The sequence below is a fragment of the Protomyctophum bolini genome, assembly GCF_963924005.1.
Source record: "Protomyctophum bolini genome assembly, chromosome: 8".
In the NCBI taxonomy this organism is placed as follows: domain Eukaryota; kingdom Metazoa; phylum Chordata; class Actinopteri; order Myctophiformes; family Myctophidae; genus Protomyctophum; species Protomyctophum bolini.
The window spans coordinates 33,705,447-33,728,112 of NC_137869.1; the positions used below are offsets into that span (position 1 = coordinate 33,705,447).

A 22,666-nucleotide genomic window follows, 5' to 3' on the forward strand; every position below is an offset into this window, starting at 1 on the left:
TCAAGAGACAGCAGCAGTGGCAGGAATAGTTAGAATTGGCTTAAAGGAGGACCGGCCCGCCAGCCAGGCGCACCTCTGATGTTACACAGCCATAACCATATAAAGGAGTTCCCAATGCAGTTACGCCCAACTATGGAGCTAGTTGTCTAACCGCAATGTGTCGTGATGGCACCAGCAACCAAATGACTCAGCTCCATATATGGGCACAAGAGGGGGCATGCCATGCTCATATGGGCATGTACCAACATTAAGGATATATTATCCATATATGGGCATAAAAGGGACTGACATTTTTTTAATGCTTCATGTTTGACAGAGTCAGTGAGAGTGAGAGAGGATGACATACAGCAAGGAGCCTGGGGTTGGATTGTAACCCGGCCCAGCTGGGGAAGGACTAGAGCCTTTATGTGGTGTGTGTGCAGTCTTACCAGGTGAGCCACCGGGGAGTGCGCATCTGTCTATTTTCTGTCCCTTAGTCTGCTCGTGTGTCAGTCTGTCCACCAGTCAAGTGTGTGTGTGTGTGTGTGTGTGTGTGTGTGTGTGTGTGTGTGTGTCTTAGGGGGTGGGGGGCCAGAGTATCCTGCCAGGTCAATGTGAAAGCTGAGGATTCCGGTTACACAAGTCGGAGAGCAGAGAGAGAAAAACAGAGAAGTAGAAGGAGAAGGGCAGCATCTGCTTCCATCCTCAACCCAGCAGGGGAGAGCTTAGGGCCTGTCAGTCTGAGACACACTGCCAGCTGCCTGCATCGGCCTGCATTGCTCAGCACACACACACAGGCGCGCGCACACGCAGGCGCACACACACGAACACACACACACACACACACACACACTTTGTCAACTTCAATTCCGTTTTCAGTTTAATCTGTGTCTAGGAGTCAAGGAGCTGTCGATGGCGAGATCTGCTTGTATTATTTAGACTATCATCATGGCTCAGAACCCCAAACAACTTGTGTGCGTCTCTGCCGCGAAGTGGTGCTCAAGTCCCACTGAGTCCAATGTCAAAATGACATTAGAAGTTCAAAGAGCAGACATGCACTATAGCAGCAGCATGTGAGCATCCAACCAGGACACCAAGTGAGTAGCTGACGGTATGTCAACCACATAATGGCAAAATCGCTGGTTTGATTCTGGTTGGGATCCGTCCTAAATTTACTGTTTCTCTACACTGTCCTGTCTGAATAAAGCAACAAATACATCAGCAACAATCCTAACTGCGCAGCCATCCAGGAGAGGCATTTCATCTCATAATAGTGGTTCTCAATGATTTTGACTTGTGAAACCCCCACAAATATTGGATATTTGACATGGTGGCTTAAGCATGAATTTGCTTCTGCATTTGGATTAAATAAATAAAATGTGCTCATCTATCTGCCAATTATTTTTATTTGATACTATATATAATTATTATAATGTGATCTACGTGGTCACACAATGTGTCATGATGTAGTAAATTTGGCCGTTTGACTTGCCCATTTGTGTGCCTTGGCCACAATAATATAGAAAACCACTGCTTTGCACAATAACTCAAATAACCGATTTAGGACTGAGACCAGATTCTACAAAATGTCTTCTAAATCATGACCTATGTTTCTGTATCAGCGGTGCTCAAACTATTTCATGTCAAGAACCCCTAGAATTAAATGTAATTGGCTGCCGACACCCCCCCAGATCTACAAGCCCGTAGCACGGCACAGAGTGCTTGTAGATCTGCTATTCTTTTCAATAGTCAAAGTATAACAATGCTTACAACACCAACTGGGGTATCCGTCCTGAATGGAATAACCCAGGGCAGGTTGAGAAGAGAACACATGTAAACCACTGTGCGGCGTCTAGCCTCCATCAGCCCTGCTATCACTCTGTCTCTGCTGACCTGCTGAGTCTGCTCTGCTGCTGGCCTGTCCATCACACAGTCAGCAACGAGCAGCCAACAGCCTCGGACACCCAATCACACCTTATCACATTCCCAGCCAATTACAGCTAGACTCCCGGTCCCTCGGCCAATCATGCTGCACTGCACTGCCAACTCCTGACAGGATTGGGAGAAAGAAAGAAAGAAAGAAACAAAGAAACAAAGAAACAAAGAAACAAAGAAAAAAAAGACAATCATTTTAGCGTGTTTATGTTTTACGAGTGCAACTCCAAATCTCAGGGCAGACATGAGGACACATCTAGGGTCAGGTTTCTGTCTGTAAAGCCACACACACACACACACACACACACACACACACACACACACACACACACACACACACACACTATCCATAGCCCCCATGCCTTGCCACGGTAACGGCAGTGGAATAGCTCAGCAGTGGGAAAAACCCTCAATCTTAACTGGACAAGAGTTCATGATCTCTCTTTCTCTACGCTGCTATAGTCCCACATTGCTGATGTTCTGACGTTTTGAATATTTACTTTGTTTACCAGCATAAACCCATTCTTTGTTCTGTGTCCCAGAAGAGTGCATTGATGCAAATCCAATCCCATTGAACATTATGAAATGTTAAAACTTGTGAATGCTCTATGATATTCATACATAAAGCATATTGATATAAAACCCTTATTAGGGGAAATTATATTAAAAGAGACAAAAACATTATTGCCCACAAGGTCCCTGTGCACCTCCTCTGAATTCTGCCTCCCAAACAATCTCACACACACACACACACACACACACAAACACAAGTTCAAGGGTATCGTTACTGTATGTCAGCTAATTAAACCCTTCACTCAATTAGGAATCAGACAGTATATCAATGTATAAAAATGAATATTAATTACTCTGATTAGATGTAATCAACATCTATAAATGCATGTGCTCTGCCGAATCTTTCTTGTGTGTGTGTGTGTGTGTGTGTGTGTGTGTGTGTGTGTGTGTGTGTGTGTGTGTGCTCGCACACACACACACACACACACACACACACACACACTTGTTGTGAAAGTGTGTAGGATAGGGTTGGGGGTTCAGTGTAGTTTTACTACTCAGAGCCACAGGGGGCAGACCTCAGTTTATTGAGCTGCTGCTAAGGGCAAGGATTAAGTTACACCTGCAATTAACGCCCCAAACCCCTCTCTGCAAACACACACACGCATACACACACACACACACACACACACACACACACACACACACACACAGCTGCAGCCGTTTATTCACCCTGCTTGTGTGGGATGCCAAGACAACACGAGCAATGACAGTAACTCAACTCTGCATATGCTGCCAGCCCCCATCCCCCCCCCCCCCCCTCCCCCAAGACACACACAGACGTCATGCACTTTGGCATTGTAACGCTAGGGTACATTAGGGCAGAGGTGGGGGCTTGAGTAGTGGTTCTGGGTCGGGCAGCAAGTAAGTCCACTTGAGGTTCTGGAAGTGAAACCCAACACTGGCCTGTTAGCTTACGTTCCTGTCTTTACCACTCCAGCTGTGTTCATTAAAACCTTACAGTCAAAGCAAAGGTATTTACAGTGCCCCCCTGGATCACTGGATTACACAAAGACCTCGCCTACATTGAACACACACACACACACACACACGCGCACGCGCAATTCTGCAGGACAACTCGGCAATCCTACGCCAATATTTATATTCAAAATATAATTAACTGAGAAATGTTGCTCCTTGATAGGTTTTCCCAAGTCTGCTTGTGCGTGCATGTGTGTAGTTGCAATAGCTGTCTAGTTCCAGGCAGTGTGTGTGTGTGTGTGTGTGTGTGTGTGTGTGTGAGAGAGAGACAGTTCAGTGGTTTCAGTCTTCCCCACACTGCATGGACAGTGATGGTATAGCGCCCTCTAGGCCGTGGCAGGAGCAGACTGGTGAGTAAAGAGAGGTGTTAACACGCAGGGGGTGTTTTGTGCCAAGGTGGTCTAGCCGCTTCCAGATAGCAGTCCCCTGGCTGGAGGAGGACGGGTTTAACACAAATAGAACAGGTTCAGTCAGCCACGACAGCACAAAGACTCCATCAACAGACCAGTGGCCAGTCCCAAGTTCTACTGGGTACGACAGCAAGCCTGCTGACTCACTGTCAAGTTGGTCGGGAGTGTAAATAGATTGGGGTACTGTACCCACTCTTCCATCCCCCCCACCAACACACACACATTCTGTCACCTCGCGGGTAGAGTCGGCGTGATGAATGGCCAACCGCTCTCATCAATCATTCGTGATTGGGCCTGATCTGCGCTGTGATTGGCTAATTAGCCTCATCTGTAACCATTACTGTGCAGGGAGGCAGCTGCAGCGGACAAAAAAAAATGGGGATAAGAAAAATAAAGAAGGTGAAAAACGACACCACCAGGGGTCTGTCCTGTCACCTTACTGCCTCCGCACGATCACTGCAAAGAGACAGCTACTGCCACACTGTGGAAACCACACACACACACACACACACACACACACACACACACAGAGCCTGGAACTAGACAGCTATTGCAACCACACATGCACAAGCACACTTGGGAAAACCTATCAAGGAGCAAAATTTCACAGCTAATTATATTTTGAATATAAATATTGGAGTAGGATTGCCGGGTTGTCCTGCAGAATTGCGGGGAACTGTGACTGTGTGTGCGCGTGCGTGCACGTGCGTGCGTGCACGTGCGGTGAGCTGTGACAAGTGTGGGTCCGCTCCATCATCTCATCTGGCAACGGTTTCACACTCCAGCCAGCGTTGCAGCAGCGAGGGCAGCAACGCCTGCCTCCCGGGGCCCCGGAGGGGGGGGGGGGGGGGGGGGGGAGGTAATGAGAGCCAGTTATTACATGTCAGAGGGGGAAAGATCTGGTAACTGGGTGGCGACCGCTCTGCCAGATGAGTGTCCGACAGGGAATGAACAGAACAGGACAACCTTGGGTAGGTCTAGTCAACTCAATGCTATCAGAGTTGGGAAACGGAGAGAGAGGGGCAAGTGAAATGGAGAGAGAGAGAGAGAGAGAGAGAGAGAGAGAGAGAGAGAGAGAGAGAGAGAAAGAGACAGAATATAACAGATAGACAGAGGCTTATTATACAGAGAGACATTCTCAGAAGTCAGCGAGGCAGCACAGAGTATGAGAGAGAGAGAGAGAGAGACAGACAGAGAGAGAGCGAGAGAGAGCCAAACCACCAGGTCTTATACGCACAGGAAATAGCCGTCTCTGCAGCCAGGAGGGGTGGGGGTGGATGTGTGGAGAGGGGCCAGGGTCTGGTGAGCCCCCCCCCCCCCCCCCCCCCGAACAGCTGTACCCACTGTGGGTCAACTCCAGGCGGAGGCACTGCCCATCACAGGTTAGGGCATAGGAAGGAGGGAAGGAGAGAGGGAAGGCCTACATTTCTAAGATGAGTGAGCACAAGCATTCATCTTCCACTGATCAGACGTTAGAGGCCTCGCCCCCGACAGACCGCTTCGCCGATACACTGCCAGCGGTTTCTCACCGCACAACTCCAGAACCAAAAAATGTGTACGATCTCCGACCAGAAAAGCAAAAGTGCTCAGGTCCCTCATTCAACTCCCATAATGGCATAATAAAGGGCCCCATTGAGAGCATATACACATTGCTGGATGGCTGTTTCTTTTGCTCTGCTAGTCTCTGGTCTGCTCTGGGCCCCTGACATCCGATACCCAAGTGGGGAGGACGCCCAACCCAGCCCAGTCGGCCACACGCCTTCAGACGTTGTTAGAGCAGACACACAGCACACAGACCCTACTGCCACCCGCAATCCATCCACAGCCAATTACCACCAATTTCTCTGTCCTGGGCAGGGGCAGAGAGAGAGACGGGGGGAGAGAGAGAGAGACAGGCTGCGAAAGAATAATGTGCACACACATGGTTTCTGTTTACAAATGGCCCATTGTTTGGTTTTGTCATGGCAACATCCTGCTGACGGCAGCAAAACAAAACAAAATATGCATATAACTTAACCAAGGAAGATGGGCATAGAGAGAGGCCGACAAAGCCTGTGTATGTGTGTGAGAGAGAGAGAGAGAGAGAGAGAGAGAGAGACATGGTGAATGCGTTTGATGTTCAGGTGGGGTGGAGTTAAGCTTCCAGAAGCAGGGAGATGGCTCATTTATGTATAATGCAGAAACGTCCCCACAAACACTGCTTCTGTTCCCCCCCAACCCACCCCTCCCACCTCCCTCCCCGCCAGCCACTGCCTCAGTTTCCCCCTCGCAGCATCTCGGCTTCTGTTTGACTTCCCGAAAATCTCTGCTCTCTTTTCCGAAACTGGAGACGCTTTGCGAGGCGAGGAGGTGCCTGATTCACCAGGCCTGGAATGTCAACGTTCCCACAGGAAACCTGGAGCGTCTCAAGCCACGGTGTCCTGGACAGGCGCATGCATGCATGCGCACACACACACGGGAACACTTGCAGATACACAGACTAGACTTAATCGGCCACACACTCAAACATACACCGACCAACATACTGTTCTCATCAAATGTAGAGGCAGACCCTATGTGCCCATATAAACAGTGATAAGATGAAGTGCACATACACAGACACGCCTGCTCAGACACACAGCTATATAGACAGCGGCACCATCTCTCTAAAACGAGAGCTTTTTGTTTTATCTTAATATTTTATTTCAGCAGAGCTTCACAACATCATAAATCACTACCTTCATCTGTCAACCGAGACATATATTCATACCCGAACATTACTTTATACAACAGCATCCTGCTGCGGTGAGGCCTTTCAACGTGACCGTATTTCTAACCTTCTAGCCGAGGGTGGAGAGTTAAGAGAGACTTGCTGCTACTCTACTTCCTGAACAAACAGTCTGGACAAAGGACAGAGTGCTGTTATCCTCTGTGGTTAAGGAGAGGGGATGGGGGGGGCCTATGACTGATCTACGATGGGCCTGGGTCTGGTGAGTACTGACGCAGTGTCTGTACCCCACCTTAACAGCATGACGGCGGCTCGTCACCGCCATCCTCTGACGGCAGTGACCTCCCGCACTGCAATCTCCCCCACCACGCCCCCAACAACCTACTCACCCCTATGCACCCCCACCCCCCTAATAAAAACAGGGACTGCCGCTGTCCGACATGGCAACCCGCAGAGTCTTTCATCTTCGCGGCTATGTGCGTAAAGCGTGCACGCTTTTTGCGTTGTGCGATCGTACGCTGATTTATGTGCGTGCGTAGTCATCCACGTACACACACAACACTTGCATACCGAGGGCCCCGTCTGCTCCTGGACGTGGCGGACCCTCTGATCGTTTCATCTCCCCAGTTCTCTCTCTGCTTGATGCTGGCACCATTACATGAACACAAACACCGTATTTCTGTCATCATTCCCCAGGAGCCGGCATTCCCTTAATATCTCCCTTTTCTTCTGCGGGCGATTTCTTTTGGGGGGTGGGAGGGGTGGACGGTGGAGGACATGAGGGGAGGTGGGCCTGACTTTTGGAGGGGATCTGGGACATTGGTGAGTTGTGGGAAATTAGAGTGCAGTCTGTGGCCTCACAGCATGTGGCCCTCTCCAATCCCCTCCTCTTCCCTTCCCCTCTGTTTCTTTCTTGGCAGAGAATCATAGCAGGCTTCATGCAGATCACATATTGCGGCCTCAAATGATCTGGGAAAACATAGCCCCCCCACCAATGCTGCAGGGTACACACAGGCCTGAACTCTGTTCAACTCCGAAGCGGTGCGTGCTCTGTACGTGCGTTACTGTACCTTCCGTTTATGCGCTTGTGTATGTGCGTGTTTAAACTTAACCATGTGTGCAGGTACAATATTGTGTGAGTCTCTGTGAGAGAGTATGTGTGTGTGTGTGTGTGTGTGTGTGTGTGTGTGTGTGTGTGTCAGCTCTTTACCTCAACAAAGTCCTTGGCGTGGCCCCAGTCTCTTTTGGAGTCCAGGTTGCCCAGACTGAAGGTCTCCAGTTGACCCAGGTGGATCTTCGCGACTGAACGGCTAATCTTACGGGTGACAAAGTTGGCTCCTGCAAAGACAAGAATTTGTTTAGCATTAGCTAAATGAAGTCATGATCAACATTGAGTTAAATATAATAGGGATATTAGACACGTGCACACCCCGTTAGGGAGGTCATGTCAGCTGACCACACCCTGCCACCGTGCCCTCTCCGCCACCAACTGAACACTACTGCTGAAAGCCCCATGTGCTTTCCACCAAACCTCCGGTATCGCCATCCGAGCCAATGCGAAAAAGCCCAGAAGCTGCCACGAGTCAGAGCAATATGTTTCCACCGCTCACGTCTCAGCCGGCAGATCTCTTTAAGGAACCTTCCCTCACTTCTTCTATCATTTTCCCCCCTTAATTCACCATTTCGGTCTCATCCCTGGGCTGGGTGCCAAGCCAAATCTCTGAACACCAAAAAACCCAGGGAAGCTCTGCAGAAAAAACACAGCGCGGATTCCATGGAACCAAACAGGCCCAGCGCATCAAGGTGGACCACCCCAGCTCTGCTGGTTGCGGCGTGTCCGGACCAGGAACGCCAGGACGGGCCAGCCCGACCGCCCTGTAGCAACTCATTCTCTATCTCTCCGTCTCTTCTGTGAGCAGACACACGTGGAGATATTATCTGCGGCAAAAACAAATGAGCTCCTAATGACTTTTTCTGTGCCGCTAGCCAGCATGAGAGCGGCTTTGGGTGTTTGGCGGAACACAGAGGCTCGGTGTCGTGTTCTCGCCGTTCCTCACTACAGGGAGGGAAGGGAGAGACGCAGTAGAGAGCTCTGGAACTAAACCCTCCAAGCCTCCCAACCAAAACACAGCATTATACAGATGGATATCAACACCAAATATTAGGGTGTCACGTCTAATAATGGCGTCGGCTGAAGCGAAACAGCTTATTAGAGCTTGCGGGTTGCAGCCATGGTTCGGGGTCCATGCCCACCTCTTGGAAAGCACCAAACTGCCGAAAACTTTAATAAAACTGTCATTTCAAAGGATGGCTTATAGCAATCAAATAGTGGGATATCAAGAGCCCACACAACAGCTTCTATATGCCTGCCATAATAACCTTATGTGACCCTCTAAAGTACTGGAGCTTCTGCAGGCCACTTTAAGCTCATCAAGCCCCCCCTTCCCCCCAACCCCCCCCCCCCCCCAGTTGAATTGTGGCGGGATTGTCTTCCCTCAGCATCCGTCCCCTACCCATAATTGCACGGGGGCTGTCTCGACACTGTATCACTGTGTCCTGACATGGAGCAGAGCCCCGATTTAGATGCAGGAAAATCCCATGAACCCAATCATGCGAATGCACCGAAATTTGTAGCAATTATTTCATATAAAAGCGACAGCCCCTGGGCAGGCTGAGCGAAAACAGACCTGAGAAAGTTAGACACGCTTACTTGAGGAAATACAGCGCGGGCGGTGTGTTGGTTTTGCGGGGTCACGCAGCACCCGTGTCAACGCCGCTTTGTTGACGCGTGTGAGGAACGACGTGTTTGCCTTGACGTTTGATGGTGGGTCCTGCCATCGCTTACAAAGGCTTACAATCGGCCTTTTCTTCACGTTATCCAGGGAAATCAGAAAAAGCTGTCTATTTTCCAAGTGTATGCACAATTTGTGTCATTGACACATTAATGAGCAAATAGCATAGGCCTATGAAGCGTAGATAAATTGTCGTTGGAAAGCCCCCCCCATGCAGAGACGTCTTGTCTCTGCATGATCCTCTCATCAGTGCCCTGGGGGCCTCTCTCTAACCTGGCAGGTCATTATCTGTTCTGGCAAGTACCAGCCCCGCTGCTAGCTGCAGTCAAATGTTAACCATCTATTATTCATCTGCCACTGATGCATTGTCAGCATCTCTCAGTCGTTTCAGATAAAATGGGCTCTTATCGCATCACCAGGTGCGGAGTGTTTCATACCCGTCTTACAGCATTCTGTCACCCTGACACACACAGTGTGTCAGGGTGTGTGCGTGCGTGCGTGCGTGCGTGTGCGTGCGTCAGGTCAATATGCTTTTACGCACACTTCTCACATGTCGATGGCTGGCTTTGGCATGTAACAGAATGCCAGATTGGTAACTACAGTAAATGGCATGGCAGGGTTCCCATAAGAGCCCCCCCTCCTCCCCTCCCTCTCCAAGCCAAACTTAAGGTTTTGCAGGTTAAACACAGGTTGTCAAAACTCTGCCGAGCTGGCTGTTATGGGGACACGGGGATACAGTATAACATAGAACGAACCCCAATCAGTAATAAAGTCCACACACACACACACACCTGTGCTACCCCAGTAAAGCTCACACCTCTGTTTAGAGTGGCTCTGGTCCCCGCTTGGCCTAATTGGTGTGCGGAGCAGAGCGCGCACTGGGCCTTAATGGAGCAGCCTGGCTGCACAAAGCCTTCACTGTTACTGGCCCGGGTGTTAATGTGTTTCCTTTACTGGCAGCGGTACCGCAGGGCGGCCAGGGGAGGAGGGGGGGGGGCAGTGGATTGGGGGGGCATTTGGGGTGGGGGGAGCTAACGGGAGGTTTAGGGCCCAAGCGGGGCGGCGGTGGCCGTTTAACCTCGCCCGCGGCCCCGCGGAAAGTCCAATAAAACCACGGGCCGTGAAAACCGAGCAGACAGCAAAAGCCGTGCCAGAAACTGACACTCATTCCCTTTCTCTCTCCCCCCTCTCACTCATTCTCACTCAACCGTTTCTCTCCCCCCACCCCCCCCCAATTCCATTTCATTTCTTTGGCCAGGAAAGGGACAGGAAAAACGTAGCACACACACACCGGCTTGCATTGGCACAGCTGGACCCTGAGGATGGGGAGAGGGAGTGGGGCTGTCCTCTGGCCAGAGCCAGTCCACTGGGCCATGTCAGTGGAGAGGCATGTGGACCCAGACAGGACCAGGGGGTGTCTGGGTGGTTGGGGACTCAGGCCTTGGGGGGTGGGGGGGGAGGTTCATGGAGGGTACCTAGGAAAATCTGTACTGTTAATTTAACTGTAGAAGTGGACTTGGAAGGGTCTGGCCTGGCTACGTTCTGGGCTGCATAGCTCTAAGTGGCACACTGCTGACGGACATAGGGTGACTTATGAAGTTTGTCTTCACACACCATGACGGCCCAGCCTTCGGTCCGACCTCAGGATGTCTCTGACTCACACACACGCCAATATATTACTCTGTGTATCCCAGTTTGTGTTTGCATGCGTGTCTCTCTCTGAGTGTGTGTGTGTGTGTGTGTGCACGTGCGTGCGTGCATGTGTGTGTGTGTGTGTGTGTGTGTGTGTGTGTGTGTGTGTGTGTGTGTGTGCACGTGCGTGTGTGTGCACGTGCGTGTGTGTGTGTGTGTGTGTGTGTGTGTGTGTGCAAGAGAGAGAGGGGACAGATGTGGGCTACAAAAGCTTTGGGAAAATGTGAGCTCTCTATACAGTACATCCATTTGTCTGTTCTGTGTGTGAGTACACATTTCCAAGGACGTAATATTAAAAAGTGGCGTATTTCACTCAAACCACTCTACTCTAAATATAGAAGGCAAGAAGATGCATGTCTCTAATGGTGCAGTCGATTAGTGCACCATATTGGCACATTTACTGATGAAGTAAATGTGGGTCTCTCCACTATGTAATATGCCACATATTACTCTACTATATCTCACCGTCTACTAGCAACTAGTAACTCCCTAAACAGGAATGGTGTTATGTCAAGTCTCCATGTCTGCTGCCATACTTACCATGTCCATCTGTTAGAAGGTCCTCCCTTTAGAGGGAGTTATGAACCATGTAGAGATTCAGACTACACTTTTGGCATGGATTAATATGATACTAAAAATAGGCTGAATGTGGGCTGACTATTCTTCTATAAAAGATATAACAAGAGAAAGGAATGCCGTCACTTGGAATGTTGCGAAAGCTTTTTTTAAGTTTATTCCACTAATATGACATGGGAGTTAATGCATGGGAAACTATTTTGAACTAGCCCCACTCTCAACATTGGAAATATTCCAAAATGGTCAAGACTTTCGATTTTTAATGCTGTACAGGAGCAGCGATGTCATGGAAACACAGGTTCCATCAACAGAGGTTACGCACCTGTTCTGGAATTCACCCAGAACTGCAAATCCCATAATCCTGTTCTGTCTTTGAGCAATGGTGTTGTGGAGGGGGTGGAGGGGTTGAAATGAAAGGTTTTTGTGGTAAGACTCCACGTGAGAGACGCCGCCCCCTTCACTTTGCACCTCCGCCCCTGCACGCCCAGGGATTTGGGCCGACCCAGCATCGCCCCATTTACCCCCAAAAATGAAAGCATACTCCACGATACTCTAATACGAGGAATAAATTTGCGGCTTTTTTTCTGTCTCGGCAACTTCAGCCACTTCTCTCTAGCACTCTAGTTATCAGACCGTGACTTATGACTGTGATACCATGACTTGTAGGAACACCCAATTCTCCAGGAGTTTTTTGAGGAATCTTCCTTGGGCTAAGGGTGGGGGCGAGGGGTTGGTTAAAGTTCCACCCGGACCCAAAGAACTGTCAGTGTCTGCCATCACTGCCATATTGCACAATTCCCATCCCGAGTGATGTGTGGAGCTCCAACAGACGGGAGGGGGATTTGCGTTTCTTCCATCAGAGGTCAGGCACTCCCACTCTGCCAGCACAATGTCTATTCACATTTAACAGACAGCCTTGCCCTCACTCTGGGCTGACTCAACTGTCAGGGAGGGTGCAGAGAGAAAAGCAACGTAATAGGTGGAGTAGGTGAGATTAGAACTGATGTGAGAGAGGGAGAGACAGACAGACAGAGAAGCAGGTAGAGTGTGGGAGAGAAAAAACGAGGACAAACGAGTCACTCCTATTTAGTATAGTGCAATGGGACGGATGCCGATGGAGGGCCGTGGGGCTTTGCGGAGGTGTCAAAGAGGGCTTGAGAAAGACGAGAGGGTGTGGATATTAGTAAGGAGGCGGGCGTCTCCTAAGCACTCCCTTGACATTGACACTGTTAGCGGCGCATGACAGGACGCATGAGGGGGAATGGGACAATGTGATCGACCCTGATATGAAACCCTGAACGAGATTGTAAAACAATATATATATATATATATATATATATATATATATATATATATATATATATATATATATATATGGCATGATCCCAGTCACTCCCCATAGATAAGACTCCCTGGAAATGTCAGTCAACACTCGGGAAATCAAGTGAAGAAGAAAATGCCCCAGCCATACCGGGGAGGTGGTGTTGGGGGTGTTTGTGTCTGAGGGTCTGAGTCTCTGACAGGGCTTGGCAGGGGAGTAAGGGTGGGGGGTGGATGGGGGGGCGCTGGAGGGCTGTGAGGCGCTTTCACCTTGCGGTGTAATTAGCACCGCTAAGAGCTTCGGCTCAGTCAGCTGCATTCTTAGTTGCCATGGTGACAAGGGTGAAAACAAACACAGGTGCGAAGGCGGCAACAGCGATGAGTGAGGGTGAAAGCTCAATGACCTACAACCATAGAGTATTAAAGGATAGAGACTGAACTGTCGCGACACCACTGGACACCAAATTTTGGTGTCCAAATGCGGAAGTGCAGCTGCGCTTTAACATTGAGCGCTCAGTTGCTCAGTTTTCCTCGTCAAGAATCCACGGGTCCGCCTGCAGTCCTTCCTCTTACCACTAGGGCCCAGCGCTTCAACATTGGAGTGCTTAGCTGGCCCCTTGCCTACAACGTGGGCAGGGTTTGATTGGAAGGTGGATATGATAACTTTGGATCATGTGACCAGAGTGGGACTCATGGCTACCTGCTTCAGTACAGGGGCACTGAAAATCGCAAAAGCCTCTAATAGAAAGTAAGGGCTCAGCTGGAATTAATTCACGTAGGATGATGCCATGTGTCTCCCTATTAATACATACTGGCTACTGGCTGGAGGTGGTGACAGAAAGTGCCGTTTGCCTTTCAGGGTGTACGACTGTACGTGGCTCATGCATGACACCTTGGGCCAGAGAGGAGAGGAGGGCTCTGTCATCGGCCCTTCTACTCCGAGGTCAGACTCTGCCTCTTCACCTGGCCACAGTTCACCTGATGTTTAGGCTTGCACTCAGTGAGATATCTCTTGCTGAAAACTGACAGGACGAGGAATGGGAACCCAAAAGTGGCACGCCCTGTGACGAGTTACGAGGTACGGGGGGGGGGGGGGTGGGGGGGGTTCGGAGCATGGATCCCCGTTGATGTCGGGTGCTTATCCAAGCAATTCCTCTTCAAAGATATCCTTTTGGAAATAACCTCCCAATATGAGCAAAACATATCCTCTTACTAATCTACCGTGCGATCTGACCTTTTCGTTTCAAGCAGAAAGCTGAAACTAATGTGTGTATGCGTGCGTGTTTGAGGGGTAGCGTTGACTTTGGCAGTGACGTTCTTACTTCCCCGATGCTAGCTAGTTTGCTCTCCTAGCATGACGGTATATTATTCTATGCTGGTGAGTGTGAACCACAGAGAGGGCTCTCTGGTCGGAGGGACGGAGAGGGGGCTTCCCCAAATAAACCAGGGGATTAACATGCTCGCAGCCTGGGGGGGCTGGATGGTCAGTGGTGGGAATGGAGTATCTCACTCACACACACACTAGCTGCACTGATTTACTGTAAAGCCTTACATCAACACACAGCTAATAATTATAAATTAAACTCAGGTATGGTCTCGGATTATCAAAATGAGATTGAGAGAGTGAGACACTATATAAGCTAGTTGTATACAGAGAGCAAATAAACACATGAAGTGGTTATTTTCACAAGTTTCCCTGCTGATCACTATTGCCAATTGACAGCGCGGTTATGGCGAGTCTCATGTGTCAGGGCAATATGGAGTCCATTTAGCACCACAGCTAACGCTAATCCCCCTCAGTGTCAGTTTGAGGCCCTGTTTGTTATGGCTAATGGCTAGGCTAACCGGTGAAGAGCTCCGCCATGGTGTGAACGAGCCGCGCTTCTGTTTGCTTTGCTTCACGCAGGATTTCCACCAGGTTATTTTCCTTCTCGGTCCACCCTGCCCCGACCCTTCACTGCAGAACAATAGGAATCGGCTGTTTATTGGTGGAACGCATTACGTGTTTACGGGAAGGGGTACGAGAATCTCAGGGAAACATTCCTGCTGGGATTAAGCAATGCAGAGGGAGAGGAAGACGACGGCAAACTGCCCAACTCCTGCAGCCTCTCTGCAAAAACACCACCTCCCAGCAGACACCCAAAGCATCTTTAAACGCATCATGCCATCCCACAGCCACAGCACTCAGCAGGCCAGAACCATGAGAACGACTTTCAATATTCCTGTTCAGAAAAAGGGACGAAGGAAAAAGCCCCTGAGGAAAGGCCAAGCGCCTCTTGCACGCACTCGAAAACAGATGCACACAGAACAGAGACAGTCGCTGGCACTGGAAGAGGGTGACATCACAGCTTTTTCTGTGTGCGTGTGCGTGCGTGCACTGAATGTGACATCATGGACTTCCTCCCAGTTATAGCGACTAATTACCCCAGAGGTATAGAGAGGGAGGGAGTGGTGCACAGGTAATGAATGATCCTTTATCTTCCTGTCAGCTATTAGTACAGAAACACGCCATTCCAACAGGTTGACTGCAGGCATTTAGCCGTGTGCTGCCGAGCACAGTAATGGTTTGTATTCATTTTGTATTGACTACAGTAAATTATTAGACATATTATACAGTATACATGTAATTCTGTCATTTCTAAGGAATTCACAAGTCAACCCATGTTTCTTTTGTGCACAGCAAATAAAAAGAAGTGTTCTGAAAATGCCTCAGCTCCTGTCTTTAGTTCAGATATATTATAAAACACCATAATTGTACAGGAACATGCTGAATGTACGTGTCTAGCAGGCTTGGCTTCATATAGCATAACGTCTGTCTCAGCACTTCTATCTTTATCCATTCCATATTGTGCCAATGCGAAAACATTATGAGCATTTGTGCAGTTTGCAGCACTAGTCCCTCCCCTCTCGGGGCCCTCCTGTGGGTGAGGGAGAGGACTGCCAAACACCCCCTGGTTGCATGGCGTGGAGGTAGTGGGGTCACAACATCACCTGCAGGGGCCTGGGCAAACACTGGCTAGCCTGGCCAACACAAGCGCCACCCCGGGTTGAGCAAGGCAGCCACGGGACATCTGGCCACATCAGAGCACAGCGTTCCTACTTTATGAGCAACAACAGACGTAACTCTGACACGAGAAGTGCAGGAGCGAAGCCAGTGGCCTGCCGGGAAACGCTGACCGATACAGAAAGAGTGAAAGAGGGAGGGAGGGAGAGAGGGATGGAGGGAGAGAGGGATGGAGAGAGAGAGGGATGGAGAGAGAGAGAGGGGGAGAGAGAGACAGAGAGAGAGGAGGGAAAAAAAAGAGAGGCACACAGATGGGAGAAATTGAGCTGGCCAAAGTAAGGCTAAAGAGGGGTCACGAGGGTGGGTAGTGGGCCTTGTCCTTATAAGGTCATGGTGCGTAAGTCTGTGTGTGAGGAGATTGACGCAAGGTTCTCTGATTTCATGATTTCTCAGGGCCAGTGGTTCAGCCCTTTGTCTCTCTTTCCATCAGCCCACGTCTTGCTTTCTCCACCGAGTGCCTCTCGCTTCCCTGCAAGCCAGAGAGATGTTTCCGTGTCGCTCCATTCTCTCCTGCATCTCCAGTCCATTCCTTTCCTAATTTCTCTCCATCATCTCCCGTTACAGTGTGTTATCATAATAAAACTGTGGTTCTTTTGGCCCCCCTCCTCCCCTCCCCCCAATAGTTGGATGTAAGCTATACCAGTTCCCACACCTATCTCGGTGGTAACCCATTAGGCTTTACTGGCCGACCCCTGATCCTGGCTGGGGGTCGTGGCCGGGGCCTTCATTAGGGGATAAATCATAAACACCTGAGCGGGCTGACCTGGGCGCTATGCTGGGGGCTCCTGTCATGTGGTACTAATTTTGGGTCGCAGCGCGTGTAAATCGGGTTAAACCAGCGCTCGCGACCCTCTGGGCTCAGAGCACATATTAAAAAATCTGACCGCAGACCGTTCTCTCGGTACGCCTCAGAGTGTGTGTACGTGTGTCTGCTTGCAGTTATGTGCATTTATGACTACATGTCTTGTGTGACATTATGCATGTTTTCACAGAGAATTCAGAATGCTAAAGTAGTCTTCGTCTTAGGGTTAGGTTAACAAGAAACCTGTGAATCATTCCAATTCCCTATTTCTACTTACTTACGTGCAGGTGTCGTGCACCAAACATATATGGTAGATCGACAAGCTCACAGTGTCACAGTGTGCCATATTTGGTGCGTGACACAGACAGACATGCAACTAAGAATAATATATACAAGTATAAAAAAGTATAACAAGCTTAACTGTAACTAACTAGGAGTTTGGGCGCCTGATGGCACGCTCACCACTCACGTAAACCAATGGGGGTTACACGAAAAGCTGTTATCCAATTAGGTAATGGCAGTCCGAAGAACTTGCGGCGCGATGCTAGGAGGCAATATTGACGAAAGTAAATAAAGATATGGTGATGAAAGAAGCCTACATTGGTGCCAGAGCACAGATCAATGTCGCGCGAGGGGCGTGGAGGCACACGGAGCGCCTTCGCTAAGTGTGCTTATGTGAGGTACAGTGATTGGCACTCACCTCTCCTCGGGCTCTCGTGGTTGAAGAGGATGCCGTTGACAGCATACATGTTGTAGGCTTCTCGGAAGTTCACCACTATCCAGTAGGCATAGAGCTTAGCAGCACCTGGGAGAAGAAAAGAGATGGAGGCAGAAAGAGCGAAAGGTATAAGACACAGATAACTCAATTCTTCTACAGCTTTTTTTGGAAATATTATGTTATTGAGAGAAAGGCTTTATTTGTCACTCGCACAGGTAGGCGAAATGGTGGTGCAGCATAGAACAGCAATTGAATATGATAATGGATAATTCACGAAATAAAATATCAGATGAAAAAATAAACTAAAAAGTTAAAAAGTATAGGTAGGTCCCATATTTTAAAACTTATGAAATAGGAATTGAAGCTGCAGTGGGGGATGTGAAATAGTGAATGTTCATTGGTCTATCGGATGGATAGAATATGCAGTAAGGTACAGTAGGCCTATACATCTTGATACCAGCATTTGGTTTGTAGTCCATTGTGTAGTAATGGCTGTGCTTATGAGTTACTTAAATTCCCTTTAAATCTTTTGATTTTGACAATGTTCCCCTATAATGAAATGCCCAAAATTGGGACGCCAGGTTTAAAGAGCTTAAATTGAGTGGAATTGAGAGTAAGATCGACAGTCAGAAGAGTATGTTATAGAAATATTAGAAGCCGTTGTTGCTACAAGAGATGGTGCCGTGTTACGAGTATCTGTGCGGCCGTTCGCATTTCACCATCGAAGGCAGCCTCCTGTTGATTGACCAAAAACAGGCACGTACTAAATGTTCTCCCCTCCTTCCTCACACCACCATTCTCCTCCTACTTCCCGGTCTCTTGTGATGAGGGGAATACCAGTGCGACCAAGAAGAGGAGGCGCCCATTGCTTAAGACATCGAGGTCAGGAAATGCACTTGAGGTGAAGGGAGGTCACCATGGCAACTCCATGAGCTCTCCCCCCCCCCCCCCCCCCCAACGTGCACACGCAGCCCCACACACACACACACTCTTCTAATTAATAGAGCAGCCCATGCCTATTATGGTATGTGCCTCCCATCCAGCACCAGATCAAGTGCTGACAGATGAGTAAAGTGTCGGAGTGCAGAGAACATTTAGACAACACCGAACATGAAATCCGATCTCCAGCACACGGGTACGCAAGGCGCGTGCGTGCATTTGTGTATGTGTGACTGAATGTCTATGCGAGTGTGTGTGCTGAAAGTGAGTGCTGAGTGCTGTGGATATAAAGGTGTCTTTGTTAAAAGTGAGAGCCTTACTCCAGTCAGACATGTGGCCTGGGGCTTGGGGGGGGATGGAGAGCTCAAGCACTGAAGCCCCTCTCTGTTCATAGACACACGCAAACCTTTGAAGATGGGTGTGAAGGCATCAAAGTTCAGCAAAAATGTGTATATATATATCTACTGTATATGTAGGCTACACGATAGTTTTTAACCCATTTTGGTGTTAGCATTTGTTATGCTTTAGCTATTGAAAAATAGCAGATCTACAAGCTCTTAGCGCGCCACCGAGTGGCGCGCTAAGAGCTTGGTCTGGTCTACGAGGTCTGGTCCACAAGATTCGATACACCATCCAAGATACCCATGTAACTGTCTAGATACTTCCTTAATGTTAACGAAGTCCACACCCACAACACCAGAGGGAGTGAAACGAACCACTTAAAACCCAGATTCAGCACAAACAAGGGACTGAATTATTTTCGCTCCTATGCCACCAAAATGTGGAACGCCCTACCAACGGTCATTAAGACATGCAAATCCCTTGACTCCTTCAAAACCGCTGTCAAAGGGCACCTACGGACGGCTGCAATTCGAAACTGGCCCCCGTAAAATCTGAATGCCCCCACCACCCCCCCCCCTTTTTCCCCTCACTGTATATGTTTATTTTCCCTTTTTACCTCCTTTATGATGAATTCCTGTTTTGTTCTTTGACTACCGGTATATAGAAGTGTCTAATTGTACGTCTCTAAATGTTTTGATGAATTGAACATGGTGGACCTTCTTGTAAACAAGTGTAATGCTTAATTGGGTCGTCCACTCACAGTTAACAGTCTTTGTATTGAGTTTGTGCTTGAATGAAAAAAGGTCTGCTATTTTTGAGAAATCGAAGAACGACTGACATAAAAACATAGCTTTTTTTTAGAAAACTGTCAGGATGTTGAAGACATTTTGAGAATCTGATCTCAGGTCAAAATGGGTTAAGTGCGGCAAAAGGGTAACCGCATGACCACCTAAATCCCTACAGTATATACTTTGTTGACTGGAGTCCCCCAGGGGTCTATTCTAGTAAAAGTAAGTAACCTTCGGAATCAATGGTTCCTGAACCATGTGGCCCATAGCAGGGCAGGGGCCCCATCTGTTTCTACAGGGTGAGGCTGCTTGATGTACAAGTACACCCCCTGGACATGACGCTAGCACGTTGCAGGGACACACCCCCGAAAACTAACCCATGATCCTGATTGCCAAGCATTGGGTACCAATTTTATAGTCTTTGGTATGACCCAGCCGGGGGGATTGAAACCGGACCTACCATATTTCAGGGAGAACCAAAAGCACTCTAACAAGGCCAATGAGCGGGGTGGTCTACTGTAAAAGTGTGTACTGTATGTCTGTGTGTGCGCATGTCTTACCATAAGGTGAGCGGGGGTAGAAGGGCGTGGTCTCCTTCTGGGGGATCTCCTGGACTTTGCCGTACAGCTCGCTGGTGGAGGCCTGGTAGAAACGCACATCATTGGTCAGCCCGCACGTCTTGATGGCGTCCAGCAAGCGCAGAGTGCCCACGCCATCCACGTTAGCCGTGTACTCCGCCAGCTCAAATGAAATCTAGAGGAGAGACGAGAGAGACAGAAATTGACAAACCTCGACTAGATCTTTCCATTAAGGGGCGCATTCCTCATCACATGTTCCCCGAATCCCCATGGCTTCCTGTTGGCTTGAGGAGAGGGTTTTCAGATGCAGTGACTACAGAGAATGTGCTGTTTCTGGAGCCTATCAGAGCAGATTATAAAAACTCAAATAATGCCCGTTACCGTCAGCGAACGCCAAGAGGGGAGGGAACACTTGGGGGGAAAATAGAGTTTAAATTATTAGTGTGTGTGTATTATGTTTCTATGGTTTTCAGTGTGTGTGTGTGTGTGTGTGTGTGTGTGTGTGTGTGTGTGTGTGTGTGTGTGTGTGTGTGTCTCTCATACTAGCATTGTGCATGTGCGTGTATTATGCAAGAATGTCTGAGATAGCCTTTGATACCATGTATGTACTGTATTTGTGAGTGTGTGCGTGCGTGTGCGCAAGCGTGAACATACAGGCCTCCCACGCTTACACATTTGTGTGTTTCTGTGCACATGCACATGCACACACACACACACACACACACACACACACAAACACACGGTGGGTGCGGGAAAGGTCTGCATCCAGGCTGCAGATCAGGCGTGATTGTGGGTTTGAAAAGCTGTGCTGGCTGTGGTCACCACACCTGGAGAGGCAGGGGAGTCATGCTCTGTGCAGAGGAAACGCTCTGGGCCCTTTTAGTGGGGTCCGCAGAGCCTCTGCACACAGCCAGAGGGATAAAGACCCCTTATTTAGACCAGGGAACCAAGAACACTGGGCCTCTATTTCACTCGGTCATAGGCTGTACTATATAGAAACACTCACATTAGACACACACACACCTATACAGATGTGCTGTGTGGATGTGAGCGTGCGTGCATACGCACAGTGGGCAGTTTTGATTCGGCTTCGATTGGATTTCTTTAAAGAGCTCCGGGGCTCAGCCTAATGGCCTCTGGCGTGCCTCTTGCGCTTCTGTTTGGCATGCTGACACTTTCGTTAATGTCTCCCTATTTCTCACACACAAAATTGCATTTTATATCGACACTGTATACTGTATGCATGTATACCAACTCGATATTACACGCTACACATACACAACCCCTCGTCAGGTCAAGTGCTCTCCTTCACTGAGTAGACAGTTTAGGCTGTGTGAAGCAGGGTCCTATAGGGGCCATCCCTGCAGCGCAATGGGGAGGGGACCAGGGGTAATGAACCTTAACCTGAAACCAACAATACCAGCCTTCATGTCAAGTGGAGGAGGGGGAGGACTACACAACGTCATTTCCCCTCTCCAACCAACAGAATGTAATCCCAGCTCTATGTACATCTCTCTCTGAGACTGGTAAAGCTCAAGGCCAATATATGCTCCTTGCCTCCTTCAGACCTCTGAACCTTTCTTCGGAAAGGTATAGGTGATTAACTTAATTCCAAACTTCTGATGGCCAGTCCCAGAACCTTTCCTCTGTACTTACTCGTCCACTTCCAGATGTCCTGACTCTCCAAACTAAGCCTGTCTGAACCAGAAGATATTAAGACGTCGAAAAGAAGCATGAATTGGCGTTTACGTACTGCTATAACTCTATTCTCCCCCAACCAGTCCTGCTGTCTGTGTGAGTAAGCTTATCCATTCTTCTTGGTTTGCGACACACAGGACCCGACCAAGGGTATCAAAACCAGCTGAGAAGGGCAGGGTCCAGGACGCCATGACAACTTAAATCAAACAAATTGCCTTAATGCCTCCATTCTCTGTCATTATGTAAGGCCAGGCCTGAGCGCTGACGGTTTAAAGGCCAGACATTTGGTGTATACTGTGTTTGACGGTGTGTGTGTGTGTGTGTGTGTGTGTGTGTCTCTAGGGGTGGATGCTGGGGCCCCTCGGTCCACTCCTGGCAGATATTGTTCTACTCTGGGACGCCAGCCAAGCTCTGTCAGCATTGGGGGTCTGCCGCCAAGCAAATATTCAGAAAACCTACAAAAAAGGAAAAGTGATGCGTTTAAAAGCTTCTAAATGTACAGGATATACGTGCCACACTTGGAGGTCTCATTTCTGCTCACACAAGGCCTGCCCAGTTTCGTGCTTGAGAGCAGGGAATGTGACTCCCTGACTGTGTGTGTGTGTGTGTGTGTGTGTGTGTGTGTGTGTGTGTGCTTTATGTAGGTGTGTGTGTGTGTGTGTGTGTGTGTGTGTGTGTGTGTGTGTGTGTGTGTGTGTGTGTGTGTGTGTGTGTGCATGCATACGTGTCTTGACAAAATGTATAAATATGAATTACATTTATTCAGCCATGGTCT

General features: G+C 49.0%; 1 protein-coding gene across 1 annotated transcript in view; it reads right to left on the reverse strand.

Annotated features, from left to right (window-relative positions):
- Positions 1-22,666, reverse strand: part of gmds (GDP-mannose 4,6-dehydratase) — a 160,507-nt gene that overhangs the window by 87,488 nt on the left and 50,353 nt on the right. Inside the window, exons 5-7 of the mRNA XM_080769412.1 lie at positions 20,176-20,368; positions 17,529-17,633; positions 7,793-7,920 (exon numbers count right to left, since the gene is read on the reverse strand). Of these exons, the coding sequence (XP_080625538.1) occupies positions 7,793-7,920; positions 17,529-17,633; positions 20,176-20,368 (426 nt within the window). The remainder of the gene's footprint in view (positions 1-7,792; positions 7,921-17,528; positions 17,634-20,175; positions 20,369-22,666) is intronic.